Source organism: Trachymyrmex septentrionalis, unplaced genomic scaffold (assembly GCF_001594115.1).
Source record: "Trachymyrmex septentrionalis isolate Tsep2-gDNA-1 unplaced genomic scaffold, Tsep1.0 scaffold30, whole genome shotgun sequence".
Taxonomy (NCBI): Eukaryota; Metazoa; Arthropoda; class Insecta; order Hymenoptera; family Formicidae; genus Trachymyrmex; species Trachymyrmex septentrionalis.
Genome location: NW_017305463.1, coordinates 453,941 through 466,650, shown reverse-complemented (window position 1 = coordinate 466,650; position 12,710 = coordinate 453,941). Strand labels below are relative to the sequence as shown.

Genomic DNA, 12,710 nt, shown 5'->3' with positions numbered 1-12,710 from the left:
ACATCGTAATCATATTAGACATAAAGCTTCTGCCCGCTCTGTCATCACCGATCATAGGTTGAGTCACAATCACGATTTTCAATGGGACAATGTTCTGATATTAGACGAGGAGCCTTCGTATAGAAAGCGTTTGATTTCGGAGATGCTACATATTAAAAAACAGAAGAACAGTCTTAATTTGCAGACCGAGGGTCTTAATAAGGCATATCTGCCGATTATAAACAAAGTCTGACTTTCGATCCTGTCGACCCGTCTCCTCTCTCAGTGGGTCGCGTGCCGTTTTAGCGAGCGGTCGGTGTCACGTGCGATGTTGACATGTCTGACTTCGACGATTACATCCCTATCATTGTCATGGGTTTTCACACCTGTCATGCATTGCGGCGGTTCTCATTTCCTGTTCGGATGCGTTGGTTAGTGAACACTTGGCTTCTGCGGCGTGTTTAGTTTTTAAGTTTTTTAGTTTACTTATTTCTTATGAGTTCCCTTCCTTTTCCGTTTTTCAGTCAGCACTTGACTATGTTTCTTAACATCGGTTTGATTGCTCCATCGCATATACAACATTAAGTTACGTCGAGATCCATCACAATTGCTGATTTCCGAGCGTTAAAAATGTTGCGTCACTGAATGTTATCGATTTATTATTTTTGTTGTTGTAATCTTTTATGTCTTATCGAATTATATTCTTTTTACATCTGTGGAGGGCTCAATCCAGCAGCCGAAACTTGTTTGTTTTATATTTTAATATACGCCGTTTTACTTTTTATTTTATGTATCTATGACTATTATCTTTACTTAAATATATTATGCGATGACTCTTTTTCGCCATTTATTTTGTTTATTTAATTTTCTGAATGTTACTATATCTATTAATAAGAACAGGTTTGGTTTTGATTGGTATCGTAAGCCGATCTTTTCAGGGAGGTTTTTGAATTTCTATTCTAACCATCCCATTGCACAGAAGAGAGGGACGATTTTTTCGCTGATTGACAGAACAATTTTACTATCAGACGTTAGGTTTCACACACAGAATTTGACATTTATTATCAACATTTTATTAGACAATGATTATCCATTATCCTTCATTTTTGACACAATCAACCTACGAATAAAAAATTTGATTAAAAATAGACACATAACACATAAGAACTCAACGTGGTCTCGGGCGTTAAGTGCGAGATCAGAATATTGGAGATCCTATGCTCGATCCTGCTTTTTTCTTTTTTTTTTCATGATTTTTTTTTTAATAAATAACGTTATTAATGAACGTATTACTCTAAATAAATTTTTTATAAAATTATAGAAATTATATATGTACTTCAGTGTGCTCGAAATTAGTTGCGCATTTTTGGCCAATTTCTGAAGTGCTACCTACTTCTCCTTCACAATTGCTCAACATTCGACGGCCGAACCGCGACGGATCACGCGCGGATGTGCATCTCAAGAGTCGCAGTATAAGAAATATGCTGTGACTATACCTTCCAGCAAGTTATAAAAATATTTTCCTTCCTACATAATTATTATTTTCTTAATAATAGTGATTAAACCTCATATTAATAAATAAATGCATTTTACTGAATGTAATGCACTTTTAAAATATTACTTTATTATTTTTATGATACATTCGGTTTCTTTCAAAGAGCTACTGACCACGTTTTTGTGCCAGAATGTAATATAGAATTTACTTTACTGCGTCATATATCTGATTATCTTTTTTAGTGTAATAAACCTGGAGAATGCACTTAAATGACGTATCAATAATAGAATTTCAAAGATAATAGAGAGTTTTTACACGTGGATCCAGATACGGTCAACGCCTTTTTTTAATTAGTTAAGAAAAAGATAACATGATCATAATATCGATTATGTATCTTTTTTCCTAAGGTGAAAACGTGACAAGTGAAAATTTTTTGTATGTATGAGTGTATATATACATGCATACATATACCGTTTTGCGTGACGCTGTACGCGTAGAAAACGCATGTATACAACGGCGTTACACGGGTCAATCGGCTGTAACCAGTATGACCCGCATTCACAGTACTGTTGCTGCGCAACAGTATTGTCAATTCAGTGTAGTATAGTAATGTTCTACACACATCTGTGCGTGCGTGCGTGCGTGCGTGCGTGCGTGCGTGTGTGTGTGTGTGTGTGTGTGTGTGTGTGTGTGTGTGTGTGTGTGTGTGTGTGTGTGTCTACCTATATATATTTATATAGTGTGTCCACAAATTTGTGTCCACAAAATGGAAAAAATTTTGTAGCAGAAAATTGTCTGCCTAAGAGAAGATTGTGGGTGCTTTCTAACAAGCGACTCACTCAGTACAATACAGTGATTATCTCATATTTGTACATTGGTGAACAACAAGACTGTAATGATGCACCGTGTCATATCATGTTACACGGTGTCTTGTTGGAACACACCCTATAAAGAATGGGAAAGGTTAGTATCTTTATGTCATTCATGAAAATATCACTTTTATTTATCATACAAGTGATATGGTTAAATATTATAACAATAAAATGTGTTTTGCCTAATTATGATTCAATGTCAGAGGCGTTCATCGTTGGCTGACTATTTTTAATCTACTACCAAAGGCGTTAAATAAATGTCAGAGGCGTTCATTGTAGACTATTTTTAATTCACTGCCAGATGCATTTCGATTATCAAATCTGGTGAAATACAATTGCGGAACCAATTTGTAGAATTTTGCGTCTCAACTGAAGAAATGTGAATAGATGCATTGTCATGATGGAATCAAAAGCTGATTGACACGACCGAAACAAAGAAACTAATGAACACATCTATCTGAAATGTTAACAGTAATCCTGTGAAGGATCAAACTTTGCTAAAATTATAGCAGTTTTATATTTGTGAGATCATTTCTATATTAGACCGAGAACTTTTTGAACTTATATCCTCGTATAAGTGAACATATCAATAGTAACTGTGTATTAGAATCTACAATAAAAATAGCATGTTTCATTAAAAAAACATAGATGAGACCTTGATCTGATCCTGCAGACGACACCCAAGGTCAAACTGAATGTCAGTAAATAACTTCTTTGAAAATTTTACAACTTTTGTCTGAAGCGTTTCTTCTAAGGGCCTTATAGCATAAGGATAGCCGTAATTGAGTCGTAGAAGGTGAATCATAGTCATAGGTCAACGCATTATATTTTGGCGTACTATGTATGTCGATACAAGTACATACAATTCACATTCTTTCACGATTAGTTATAGTCACTTTTATGTTCAGCTCCGGGATCTTTTTGGACACTCTATACAATATATATGTTATACATATATATGTGCTATACATATATGTAATATACATTACACGGTCAATAGTCATATACATAATTTTCATACGACGTTTATGAAATGTATATAAGTGTATCATATTCAAAGTTTTAGTATATGTGTACATTTATTGGTTAGTCAATGTATACGTTGACTAACAGCAAGTTACAATAAGTATATTATATTTTAAATGAACACTCTAACTGTGACATAGATATATCTTCGGATGCAAACATGTATTTGAAATACATGTATACATGTGTAATGTAATAGCACTTTTTCCTTTATTCCCAATGCCACTTAACAATAACATGTAACTGTAACATATATTGTTAGTACAAAAATACATTGTACATACATATGCAGCTATTCCATCTCTTTTTATTATGTTTAATGGGCCTTTTACAATAATATAAGCCATAAATCAGTCATACATCAGAAGTCAGACGCTAAAAATTGGCGAGTGTTCAATTTTTAGCTTCTGATTTCTGATTTATGACTAATGGCTTATTGTAAAAGGTTTATAATAAAAAAAGAGATAGAAGTTACTCATACTTGTTTTTCATGCAGATATAATATAGACACGTTAGTGAATATTAGAATTATATTTTATATGCATTATGATACACATATTACAAAACATAAAATATATTTCTAATTCATATTCACATACGTGTATAGCTACTTCATCTATTTTTGTTACGTGTAACAAAAAGATGTACTGATGTCCTCTTTTTTTTACGTTTAATAAAAAAAGATATGTTTTGTAATCAAATGTACAGATATTAATAATCTATGCTTTATTTTCTGTATCAGAATATACGTTCAACTAACATAAATCAAAGCTAATGAGAGTCAAACGCAGATGATTAGACATAACATCTTAAAAAAAATAATCAAATTACGAATTCTCTGATAAATGATCTTCTTTACTTTGTACATTTCAACTCATTTTGAAGTCCTCTTCAGCAATACAGATATATTACGAAAAGCTCACAAATACAAAAAAATTGTCACTCGCAAATTGCCAGAGATAAAGTGATGTAAAATTTTAGTAGATAGAGAGCGTGCCAAGAAGCTTTGATACATAATTGATACACAAAATTATATTTATACAAATCTATCTACTAAAATTTTACATCACTTCATCTTTGGCAATTTGTGAATAACACAATCTTTTTGGATATATGAGTTTTTTGTTATATATCGATATTGCCTCATTTATAGCCTTGGTTTATATTAGTTATACATACAATATATTTTATAGATTTAATGTCCCCTATATAATAATTGTTTTTCTCAATATTAAAATATTGCATGTGTATGTATTATAATGTGTCAATATCTACACAAATTAAAGCTAGAAATAATTTATACTAAGTGATTTATATTGAATTTATTTATGTAGATATTTCCAATTTTATAATAATATTGCATATTTAAACATAGGGAATGCATAAATACGAGTAGCTTAGCATTAATAACTTCTATCTGTAATGTGTGTATATTCATACATTATAGCTTTTTCTCAATTCTAAAATTGGAAAATTTTCCAAAATAAAATAAATCTTACATTTGTAGGACCGAGCCTAATACATATTTTCGTCCCTGCTAAGATGGTAATATAGCAAACGGAATAAAAATATTGATCGAATTAATCGAATTTCCTGCATGATCATATTAACTCAGAGAACGTAAGCATCTTATACATTGGAAATGAAAACCTGTAATATCGACCTTAATTAAGTTCAATCGTCGCTCCAGCACCCCCTTTAGAAATAATGTACATATAATTTGTATTTTTTAATTATATATTTAATTATATACTTAATAGCACTACTATTATTTATATTTTTTATCAATAAAACTCTTGTTATATAATACTAATTACATTTACTTTTTTTTTACTATAAGCAATAATGTTCCATTTGGTACTTTAGTGCATTTTTGAAGGGATGCTATTATCATTCTATTTTTATAGTTTATTAAACATAAAACAAGAATGATGCAAATAACGTTAATAGCGTCTCTCCAAACGCACCTCTAGACAATAATGGCGGCGTAAACGGCACTGTTTCTTGCGACGCACGGCACTTGGAGTGGGAATAAATAGCACCGCGATTAAGATTCTAATTATGAACGTCTTCATTATTCCTTATTACATTGATAAAAGAGTCTGGCGAGGGGTCAACTATTATAGCAATCAATGTACATTTCTTTAGAAATATATTGCGACAATATATTTACAATAATAAAGTACAATAATAAAGTACAATAATAAAATTGACAATGCTAGCAATAGCAGTATAGTAGTATAGTAGTATATAGTAATACACTAATAATACTTGGCAATATTGCGCACAATAAGTGGCAATACATAGGATAACAATATTAACAATACAATAGCAGTAAAGTGTGTTGTATTGCCATAATTACTCGTAAATTGGAAATGGATTCAGATTTTCAGAAATATTGATTCACGAATGTTAAAACGAATGCTTTTCAATCCTAAATACATTTCTATTTATTTATAGGAATTGCATGGAACATATTTCTATGTCTTTCAATCTAAAAATAATATTAGCTTTTTCTGTGCACAACAAGTATCCATATAAGTATAATTAATTACAATATATAAACAAATAGTATAAAAGCATAAAGAAGGATGGAATGCAGATGTGACAAAACGGACATTGTGTATCGATTAATGTGACCGCTCGCAAAAACGAATCGCCACGCACCTTATTTTTTATTCTGTTTCCATTATGTTAACATCTGAAGAGGGCTCAATCTGGTAGCTGAAACTTGTAATGTTTACCTTTCACCGTTATTATTTCTTAGTATATATCTTTTCTTCTTTTTTTTACCTTTTCTGTACTTTTAATTTATGTCTTTAATTACATGTCTTTTTAAGGAATACGTTGCCTCTTACTTCGCCCTTCATTTGTTGTTATTTGCTATTTAAAATACGCATTTAGATAGAAAAAAATTTTAATCCATTTTAATCCATTCACGTTTGCTAGGTTTCTCACGTTTTTTCTTAGCTGCACTAAAAAATACACAAATTTAGGTTATAATTTTTGACGACAGAACGCTTGCCGGTACTTCTTTTCGATCATGATTACTTCCATGTTTTCGATTCTATCGGCCAAAACGATTACCGCGCGGAAAGGTAGGATTTTTTCCGCGCGGCAGATGATATATATGTTTTTCCGGAGAAGCGAGCAATCGATTGGCTACCGTGTCACATTTTGCCGCGCGGCAAGCGTTTTCGCGTTCAGTGTGCAGGAGCCATTAGCATTTTCAAGATCGAAAAAAATCACATTGGCTATTCGGTATCCGATCAGATATCTGAGAAGGCAATTTCTTTGGAGTCGGATATCCGACATTTTCCGGATATCCGATCGAATTCCGAGAAAGTCTTCTAAAAAAAAAGCCTATATTTATTTCTATACTTATTTCTAATAAAAGCCTATACTTATTTCTAGAACATTTATATAAGAAAAAAATCAACTCTTTGAGCTCTTTATAAAAATATTACAATAAAACCAGGCAATTAAGAATTAATATACAGTTATAATATTATTAAAAACGTTAACAATTCTTCTTTGTTCTTCACTTATACATATATTTCCGATGTTACTTTTTCCAGCTATCTTCATGGTATTACATTCAGCATAAGAATCCAAAAATTAAAATTTAAATGCATTATTGTGAATGTAGGCGCAATTGGCAAACCTTGAGTAATTCTCCATTTGATCATGTAAACGACTCTTCTTAACAAGTTAAAAGTTGGTAAGATCGGTTGTATCAATAACTTGCACCTCCATTTGTTATGTACAATTAAAACAATTAAAACAATTAAAACAATTAAAATAATTAAAATTATCTCAAATTTGTCGATTAGACATGTGTCTTCATCGGTGTTTACGTAATGTTTGTTATAAGTAAGGAATATTAAAGATTATTTATAATAGATAAATTAATTTACATTTGGAATTATAATAAATAATAATAAAAATAACAATTAATATTAAAGGACTCTTTGATATTTAACAATATAAAGACTAAAATGTAAAGAGAAGTAGGAGCCGGCGCGGTAACCGGTGCGCAAATATGTATACCTAATAATGGAAATGTTTATATGTTCATTTTTAATGTAAAATATAAAATATAAAAAATTGATATAAAATCCGTACGCGTTTCGACTTACTTCAAGTCATTCTCAACGGTATTAATATAATTCTAATTTAGCACAAGTAGTGCATCGATCATCCAACATCACAAAGAGGTTTCTTAGCTTCATCCCAGTTTACAGACCAGAAGAAAACAAGAATTTTTATAAAGTGAAGTTATAATAAGAATGAGAATGTCACAGATATATGTAAAATTATTTAAAAAAAAACCGACAAGCACACAGATTGACGCTCACCAAATTGATGCAACTTATGCGTACACATACAGTAGTCAACTAGTAGAATATAATATTAATTTTGACAATTAGATGAAGTAACAAGAGTGGTTCAAATAATTTTATCATCAAATGAAATGAATAAAATGTGACAGTTGTTCACTCTTCGGTTACACGGAGATAAATAACAAGTGTCACAGTCGATACGATCGACTAAAACGATCGAAAGCATAATTATAAACATTACTTTTAAATAGTATTCAGAACTGACGTATGGGCATGGTGTAAAAATTCAATATCTGTTTGGAGGTTTAAACTTCTTTTTTGTGTTTTTATATGCAACATTTCAGACGTTAATCTTTTGTTGTAATTCTTTTCTATATCCAAAACTTATACCTTGTTCCAATCGAATCATGATCAAATTGCAATCTGTGGTCTGTAATGACCGAATGAGAAGAGGTCTTTCTTCTAATATAATTTCGGTATTCAGAAATCCGTGTATGTAGTTGATGACTAGTTTGTCCTACATAAGAAACCTCGCAATCTTTGCGGGCAATCTTATACTATACGATGTTTCTCTGTGCATTGGTTGGTAAAGGATCTTTCTGCACTTTGAGTGCGAAATTTATTAATATTATAAAATGCAATTTTGAATACCACATTGTTAATAATCTTTCCGTATAACAAATCAAACTAAGACTCCTTATATTGTAAATCAAAGAAGTGGAAAGGATACGGGCAGTAGGAGTCAAGCGCAGAAACGTCGCGCAAATAATATATCTATGAAATATGAAACTTCTTTATTCACTAAAACGCGCTTACATGTTTTGGCTTACTTTTGAGCCCTCCTCAGAGATAACACGAACTACATAAATAAACTGTAAATAAAAATTATCCTGTCATAGTGAGCTCGACAAGTAAGCGCGTTTTAGTAATGTTTACGATTTAGTTTACGATATAGTTTATGATTTGTGAGGGTAAGCGTTCTTATTTTCGGGATAATTCATTATAATCTTAAGGTTTTTAATAAATTATAATTTTTTTATTATATTCTCTATTTCGATATTTCTATTATTTCCCAATTTTCTTTTTTTTTTCTTTCACTCTTTTTGGGTTTCATTGTTTAATAAAATATTGATGATAAGTTTAAAATTTTTTTGATGAAATTTTTGGTTAGAAAGGAAAAACACTTTGTCAATCATGTCTATGATCACGCCTTTTTTGTGACAGATGATGTTTCAATAAGAAATTTAGATATCTACTTGAAAAAATCGATTTTTCATATCAGTCAAATATTAATCTTTTGTTATGAAAAAATAAAACATTAAAATAGTTGTCTAGTTTAAAGTCATATAACAATTGCAAGTCTAAAATTCTAGTTTGATTGTAAAAAATAAAACAATTAAAAATCTGAACAAATTGCAAATCTAAAAAAATGTTTAATTGTAAAAAATAAAACATTTGAAGCTAAATACCTAAAAAAGCTGTCCATTGTTATGTAAAATTATATGTATTTTGTAACAATTTAATCGTTTTGGCAGTTTTGCCAATGAGAAAACTCAGAGCTTAACCATGTATTATACGGTGACGTTACAATAATATGTAAAGAACAGAGGAGAAAATATGTGAAATGGAAAGAGAAAAAAGATTAGAGAAGGTAAAAACATTAGGAAGGGAATAACGATTGAAGAATGGGAAGATATGTATCCGATAATGATTCCGTATCGCTTTGTTTATTCAATTCCTGTGATTGTCTTTTTATGTAAACCATCTCGAAATTAATCGTTTATTATACGAAGGTCCTCCGTCTAAAATCGCTACTTCTACTTGAAATCATGCCTATTTAATGCGATGATCTGAAATAACAGGTAAAGATCATGTTTTTTTATTGATATCGGAAAGATATTCGTTGACTCCGATTTGAAGTCCTCGTTTGGTTTGTTTAATATACGTGGCCTCACAATCTTATCATAAAATTTTATAGATCACATCTTGATTTAATATTATATCAAGATCTTTATCCCGTTTAATTAATATCTTTAAGGTATTTGGAATTGAAAATACTGTTATTTGATTGATATTTGATGCAATTGGAACAAAACTTTCTGAGATGGTTTTGATACTTGATGATTATGATACTGTGAAAAACCGATTGTTAATGTTATTATATTCTCGCTTACTTTTCAATTTATAATAGTGATATTTTAGTCTGCTTTGTTGCTAAAAAAATAAAAGGGATCGAATAACTATTGTTCACACAGAGACAGATCGCTTCTTTTTTGGTAGAACTGTGAGTGGGGATAAAAATAATTTTTTCTCCCTTTCCATTTCACATATTTTCTCCTCTACATATTATTGTAACGTCATCGTACAATACATGATTAAGCGAGTTCTCTGAGTTCTCAAAAAGATTACATTACACAATTATTACAAAATATATATAATTTTACATAACAATGGACGGCCTATTTAGGTATTTAGCTTCAAAAGTTTCAATTTTTACAATCAAACTAGAATTTTAAATTTGCAATTGTTATATGACTTTAAATTTATTTTTATTAGTAAAACGTATTTATTAATTTATTAGGTATTTCTATCCACGCTCACATAAGACTTAGTTTACATTGTTAAAAATCTGCACATTATTTTAATTAAATTGACATTGAATTGTATTGACATTGAATTACTAGCCGTCGATCCGTTTCATCACATAAGAAGAACTGCGAGCGATATATAAAACGCATAAGACAATAATTAATGCATTTAGGGATTATTATATTATTTTATTGTCTATATCATAATTGTATTTAGTAGTTTAACGTTTTAGGCGATATTTAAACATTGTGAATGATCTGATAGTGATTGAAACATTTGTTTTTATATGTATAATATGAGATTTAGTATATACCTAGCATTAAACATTCAGGTTGGCTCGTGGTTCATTCTTGTTTATTTATTTATCTAACATATTTAATTATTTTTATTTTTTATTATATCGCATTTTCATTTTAAAATCTGACAATTTTTTATCTTTAAATTTTTTGCCTTCTGCAATATATATTTTAATTTTTAAATAAATAAATATATATATATATATATATTATATACACATATATATGTTCGTGTTAATAGATATTTTATATAGATGTATATTTTTTAAATTGCTTTTCGGTAAAATTACACAGCAAAAATATAAATAGAATATTCTAAATTTTTACACAAATTCTACAATATATAAATCGTTTAAATTTTTCTTAATATCATGTAACTATGACAAACGTTGTATTTTAGATCATTATATATCATTATTAATTATTTTTTTTAAACAATAAGGTTTTAATATTAAAAATAAGTTTTTAATTGTTTATGTATATGTTGTTAAAATTATATTATTGTAACAATACTATAATATTAATGTATTAATAAATAATTCCGGTGATAAATTTATTAACAATATTACAAAAAGAATTGCAGATTAACATTAATATTAATTTAGAAATAAAAATTTAGTCTTTGGCCTAATTTAATTTATAGAAATTCAAATTAGAAGTCTGCAGGTGTAGTCTCTATGAAAATCAAAATATTGTGAGTCATGTACATTGTGTGAATATTTACGAGACATCGGTCGTGAGAATTTCTCAGTTAAGTCTCAGTCTGTGTTCAGAATGTCAACGAGTAAAGGTCTTGTCATATGGTGTTTCTTTATTTTATGGATTTTCGTAAATAACGCAAAATGCCAGGATTTAAAAGAAATGTCTAAAACATTAGACGAAATGCTCATCAACACTAGATCATTTCGAAAACCTCGAGATCATGAAGATACTTCGGTAATTTGGCAAGAATATGAATTCGGTACAGGGGCTGGAAATCGAGAAGGTAATTATTATTAAACTTTGAATACTTATAATTATTCTATATTAACACTTAATTAGTATTAATAAGTACAAATTATTGCATAATTTTATAAATTTTTTTAAATAGAAGAGAAACATTTGATTTAAATATGATTAGATAATTAAAATCTAAATACGGTTAAGTTTACCTTATTATTAATAAACATTTAATAAAAAATATATTATGGATTTTATATTTCGTTACGTATATGATTTATAACTTGTGGACCATTTTTACGCGTAATATCAAAAAGCATTTCTTTTCAGAAATTGTTGTGACAAATATTTCACTGCATACACTTGCTGATATAACCGAAAACATTAACATATCAATAAACAATTGGCAGTTTTTGCAAACAGAAACTAGTTACTTTATTTATGCCGAAAAATCGACGTTGATCTTTTACAAAATTAGTTGGAACGATTTGTCAATTGAACGTACTATAAGTGTATCAACTGAAGGACACATATTACAATTTAAAGTTCTCAATTTTAACACTAAAGCTACGTTTAATGAAAGTCACGGAAACAATTTAATGGCAATTGTACTAGTTGAAACCCAGAATGGTTGTTTTCTGTATTGGTATAATATTTTCGGAAATACATATGTTTTGTATTCGACATTGCCCGTACAAAAACAAATTCAAGATATGGAATTTGTACAAGAAAAGAATCAACATGAATTATTGCTACTCGACAATGATGATATATATCTCGAAGATCAATCATTGATTGATGTTTACGGTTTTGATGTTGATTATAATAATCATCGTATCGATATCTGGTAATTTCGTTTATTCAATTATACGTATTAATTGTTTACTTATCATAATATCATATTATATGATACATTTTATTTAATGAACTAAATTTATTATTAATACATTGAAGTAATACTGCACTAACATAATGCCCTGGTTCTCATTCCTCTATATTCGTCACATTTTAAATACATTTTAAAATTTGCAATCAAATTTTCTAAAGTTTCTCTGAAAGATTTTGAATTATAGACTCTTTCATAAAGGAGATATTAAGATCCAAAGAAAATTTACAATTAAAATTAACTAATTACAAAGTAATTTATGAAATATATATAATATATATAATA

At 29.3% G+C, this 12,710-nt stretch overlaps 1 protein-coding gene across 1 annotated transcript in view; it reads left to right on the top strand.

The window, feature by feature from the left end:
* The first annotated feature begins 11,374 nt into the window (after positions 1-11,374).
* LOC108749562 overlaps positions 11,375-12,710 on the top strand; it is a 21,331-nt gene continuing 19,995 nt past the window's right edge. Inside the window, exons 1-2 of the mRNA XM_018488338.1 lie at positions 11,375-11,585; positions 11,870-12,386. Coding sequence (XP_018343840.1) covers positions 11,375-11,585; positions 11,870-12,386 — 728 coding nt within the window. The remainder of the gene's footprint in view (positions 11,586-11,869; positions 12,387-12,710) is intronic.